We start from the raw sequence: 5,266 nt of genomic DNA on the forward strand, positions 1-5,266 counted from the left end.
CGACGGCTCGGCTCACGTGACCTCTGACGTAATTTGAAGACAAAGGGTCAAATAGGCGCTCGTTACCCAAGTCTATGACAAGATTGTGTGCTCGAAGAAAATCAGCCCCCAAGATGGCCTGATTCAGGTCGGCCAGGTAGAAATGCCATTGATATCTCAGATTCCCCAAAACAAGGGAATGAGACGTGCGGCCATAAGCTCGAATTGTGGAACCATTGGCTGCCATGAGTGACGGAGTACCAACCGAAGACATCTTCACATTACGAGAAGCTGGTAAAATACTAATTTGGGCTCCCGAGTCCACTAAATAGGATTGATTATTCAATTTATTCGAGACATATAATAGACGTCCACCAATGCCCATTACTGATGGTCGTCTTCCTCGTTTCCCAAAATCGGTAGAACTTGGGATTTCCAGGAAGGTTTGTTCCGCTGGACAAAGGAACACGGTTGTTCACAGTTGAACGCCTTGGGGCCATACCGTTGATGGAAACGGCACCAAGATTTCCGACGAGAGGAAGGAGAGGGCGGTGAAGACTTTTTGGGTGCACCTGACAATCCGGCTATCATGGGATTCTGTACGGACACCAATTTGTCTGCCAATAGAGCCAGCTTACGAGGATCGATGTCATCGAGTTCGTGGATCAAATGCGAACGAACCTCTCTTGGTAGATGATCCATAAACAAAGACTTGAAGAGAAAACAGGGTTCGTGTTTTCCCAACAAAGCCAACATCTCGCTCATCAATTCCGAAGGGCGTCGATCCCCCAAGGGAGAAACTTGTTGCAAAAGCTGTGCCCGTTGATACGAGGAGAGGGAGAAAATGGCGAGAAGACGATCCTTTAAAATGGTGTACTTCGAACCATCAGTAGAAGGAGACAGGAAAATGTCAGCCACACGCTTCGCAGTACTTTGGTCCAATGCAGCCACCACATGATGGTACTTGGTATCCTCTACGGTAATATTTCTCAATGCGAACTGCGACTCAGCTTGAACAAACCATAAAATTGGTTCCGACGTCCAGAATCCCGGAAGCTTGATTGAAACCGAGTCCACCACCGGCACACCTTTGACAGACATGATTGATATCAAAGGAATTTCCCAAGCAAGTATTTTCCTACGTCGGGGTCACCATTGAAGCGTGAAGTAATAATGATGTTAACACGTAGAGTTGTTGAAACCGAATCCTTGTATTTTCCAAAATAAAGTAACATGTGAGGAGTAGAGAACAAGAACGAGGGAGNAGAGATTGGATGAATCTCAAATTTCCAAGGAAAAAGAGCTTTCATTGACTGAACCTCCTCTGTCGTGATTGCTTTCACTTGTCATGAACACCAGACTTGACTAAAGCAACACATCAACGTGGGGACGTGCTTTCAATTGCAACCACATTGCCCAAATTGGAAATGGAATCGTTGGGACAAAATTTGGTTGGCCCGGTTCGTTACCCTTGTCGTTGAGTTGTGTCATTTGAAACTCGGTTCATGACGCCAAGGCCATCAAAGTTAGACTCTTGATACTCGGTTGGACATTACGAGCAACAGCTCTTTGCACCTTGTGGAACAACTTTTCTGTAGATGGCGGCAGTGGTGTGAAAAGTTCGTCCACAAGGACACCCCACCCATATGAAAAAACTGGTTCCATAGATGTACGTAAGGCGCGAATCGCCCACACACACAAATCTGCAATATTTTTAAAGGTGCAAATCGAAAACAAGAGCCCGAGATGCACGAAAGCCTTTCAACGAGAAAGATAGTCTTATTTATTCGCTAAACGTGTTTTCGATAAACCTAAATAAGCAAAAAGATTATCAAAGCTGTTAAGGGTGTCTGGGAATCTTGGTGTCAAATTGTCGTTTAAGGCCAAGAGATGGCGCAAGAGGACTAGGAGTCATGTGCCTTAAGAGGGCACGCCAAGCCGTCTTGGCTGGTTGAAGTCTATTGTGCGCACACAGAAACAAAGAGGCAACTGTCTAGTATTTTTGACTTTCGCACTTGGTATTTGATAAACATGTGATAAACGCTCTTCCATTCTAAAGACGGACTGCGTACAGTCGAATCAATCGCATTTGATGTATCTCAACCTTGGCCGAGCCACAGATATATTTAGGCTCCAAACTCTTCTTGAACTCACCTTGACATGGGATAGAATAGCCCATGTTCCACCCATGTCCGTGGCAGCCGGATGTTCATTGTTCTTATGGGATCATTCATGATGGAACATCCATCCGTCTCACAATTCCATTGTTATATGATTCTATCTGAGAGAGATCATCATCAGAGAGGTCCGTTGGAACAAAGAGTATCCTCTCTGAAATACTTGTCCGAGTCCACGATTTATTTTCCAGTACTCTAGGGGAAATAATAGTCTGAGAGATTACTCGCGGATTTGAATTGGCTTCGGAATAGTGACAATAGCTTGGGGCGACTGGGTAAGCCGTTTCACATTTATCAATTGGAGCCATGCATTTCCCCGTTCCAATCCGTTTTGCGGATGAAGCTTTCCCTCTGTTTCTTTCTGTTGGTCTTTTTTTCTTGAGCCATGCGACTTTTGTCAACTAGACCTTAGTGTAGCAAAATACGGTACGGTTGAATAAATTTCATCTGGAGAACTTCTTTCTCCCCTTCGCCGGTTATTCCAGGTCACTGCAATATCGATCGCTTCAACTTTGGAACAAAGTGTGGTCGAAAGTGAGCACCTACCTTAAACCACCTTCAGTCGAGTAGTTCGAATTTACCGCGCATATGGCTTTCAATTCAGCAAGATGGATGGTTTGTTACACACAGCAGGTCCTGAATATCCCCACATTGTCAACTTGAGACGAGAGAGAAAAGGCCCAAACTGAGCCGCCAGTAAATTTCATCCACCGACAAACTTGATGTAGTGGTTCGGTCTTTCTTGTCGAGCTCAAAAATAAAAAAAAGCTAACAACAAAGATGGCCTTTATTTCAGACCTTCACGACCGGTACGTCTAGCTTCCGAACAGGCTGGAACGGGGCACTAAAGGGGCAAGGGGGGCATTTGCCCAATTTTTTGCCCCCGGAAGGAGTCGGAAATCAAGTCATTTGTTATTGTTTGCCGAGGTGGTGGGCAAGTTCCTTCTGGTCCTGGATCTTCTGACTCCATCTCACATCAGACGGAACTCACAAGCCATTTAAACGCCCTCATTCCTCCCTCACTAGACTGCGTAGGTGTATCATAATTAATTATGGTCTCGTCTCATGATTCAGTGATGCTATTTGGGCCTGATAAGAATGAGACACTAAGGACAAATTTCATGAATTAGCCTTGATGGATGAACAGTGCTGTTGCTTATGAATAAACGTACATGTAGTTTGGTTTGGTTTCAGATCGTGTTATTTCTATCGGGAAAGTTTCGACATTTTGATTTAAATTGATCTGAATAATGGGAGAAGTAATCGATGAGCTTAATTCGAGAATATGAAGTGGATTGGCATGCCAAATAACCAAATATTACAATCCTGCTGAGGTCATGGCGAATCTTTCTTCGGGCAACAATCCACAACTAGCTAGGAGCAAATATAAGATGACAGGTTTTTTGCTCAAAATTCTGGTCCAATAAAAACTTTGGCAATGAATTGCAAAATTGCCTTAGATACTTCCAACAACAGGGAATACTGGATTCTTCCGACCAATGCAGCCAATAATCGGTCTTGTTGGATCTCAGCCCTTGAATCGGCTTTCGAAGATAGAAAAAAAAACTTTCCTGTTCGTCTTTTAAGCCCGATTTGATCACGTTCAGCTCGGGAGGCTTGAAATGTTGACAAAAAGGCTAATGAATAAGTTCTTTGGCGTTTTTCTACAACCTAGTCTTTCCTTCAACGGTCCGTTTTTACCACCACTCATCTTGGAAAAGAGCTGTGAAGACGACCCAAGAAAGCCATCCCTACCGGATACTGTACGTAGTACTGTTCAGTGTATATGAACGTACAGTACTGCAGTTCATCAAGACTGACAGTTTATGAGTCATGTTATAAAATCTTAGACTCTTCAACAAAAGACAGTGAGATTGATGCAGGGAGACGAGCGGGAGAGAAAGGGATCTTGAATGTCGTTCATCTGTTGTTGTTCCACGTTCTAACTATTTTGAAAGCAGTGTCTTCGATACAGTAGATACTGAAGATTCGAGCCTGAGATTGAAAACATTTCATCGGATCTCGACTCAGATCCCAATGTATCAAGCATACTTGGTCTAAGAGCTACATCTTGTGGCATCTATTTGAGTCACAAAGAGAGGTTTTTCTACACTGAGTATAGAAGACTTTGAGTATCCCATAAACCAAATTGGAAAATACCACTATTTGGATTCGCCGGGCGATTTCGACCAAGCCTACTAGCACTTGGGGTCCATTCAATCCCTTCATATTGGCATCGATCAGCAATCCGGCGTCAAAGCCAAGCCCAATGGCCTCCTCTGCCTTTTCAAATGAAGTGAAGGCACTAAATCGAATGTATTTCCAAATAATCGATAAGGAAGCAACCATCAAAGCTGTGCTTGTATGAGATGAGGAAAAAGGGGAACCCCTTAAAAGTTCCTGACTGTTGGACCGCAGTTTCATGTTTCATTTCATTTATTAGCCAATTATTTGAAAAATTGTGTCTCAAAAAAAAGTAGCAGTTTTTGATAGCCTTCAATAAAATTGTATATTTAATTCTCTTTTACATTTAGGCCACATTCAAATAGCTTTTGCCTGTCATTAAGTGAACATTATTGAACGATTGCACCAATAAAGCCTAAACATTTTCAAAGCCGGTAGTCATATCGCATGAGGAATTTTCAAGTTCTTCTCTCTTTAATTTCCAACCGAAGGAGACGTAGAAACCCTTTGAGTTTCTTTCGTCTCTCTCCTTTTAAAGGCAAGCCCAACTTTCTAAGGCTTAAATTAACAAGCTCGATTTTTTTTGTTCTGGTTCACCCATCGATCACGGGGTCGATCTAACATACATTAATTCCGGGAAAAGCCAAGGGGACTGGATAAGCCCACAAGCTACGATGATCAGACGTCATCTTCACTTCCTCCTCTCAAAACCAATGTTTTAATAACGCTGCGTACAAAAAAATCCATGAGTGAACGTATGACTCTTTAGAGTAAAATGATCGCCAAGCCAAGAACTAACTTCTTCTTGTGAATCCTTCTTAGTCAAAGTGAATTGACAGACGCAGTAAGTAAGTACTCAGTACCTGCCTTATACTAGTTCCTTCGCTTTCCATCTTGGAGGGGTGGCTACGGAATTGAAAGGCTCA

The 5,266-nt window shown here is 43.1% G+C and overlaps 1 protein-coding gene across 1 annotated transcript; it reads right to left on the reverse strand.

Moving 5' to 3' along the window:
• Nucleotides 1–363: 363 nt before the first annotated feature.
• LOC131886789 (uncharacterized) lies at nucleotides 364–1,080 on the reverse strand. The gene has a single exon (XM_059235192.1). The coding sequence runs from the start codon at nucleotides 1,078–1,080 to the stop codon at nucleotides 364–366; it is 717 nt and encodes a 238-aa protein (XP_059091175.1).
• Between the last annotated feature and the right edge of the window lie 4,186 nt (nucleotides 1,081–5,266).

This window comes from Tigriopus californicus, chromosome 9 (assembly GCF_007210705.1).
Source record: "Tigriopus californicus strain San Diego chromosome 9, Tcal_SD_v2.1, whole genome shotgun sequence".
Classification (NCBI taxonomy): Eukaryota; Metazoa; Arthropoda; class Copepoda; order Harpacticoida; family Harpacticidae; genus Tigriopus; species Tigriopus californicus.

Coding starts and splice junctions, on each gene's coding strand:
- LOC131886789 (XM_059235192.1), bottom strand. CDS start 1,080: ATGTCTGTCAAAGGTGTGCCGGTGGTGGACTCGGTTTCAATCAAGCTT.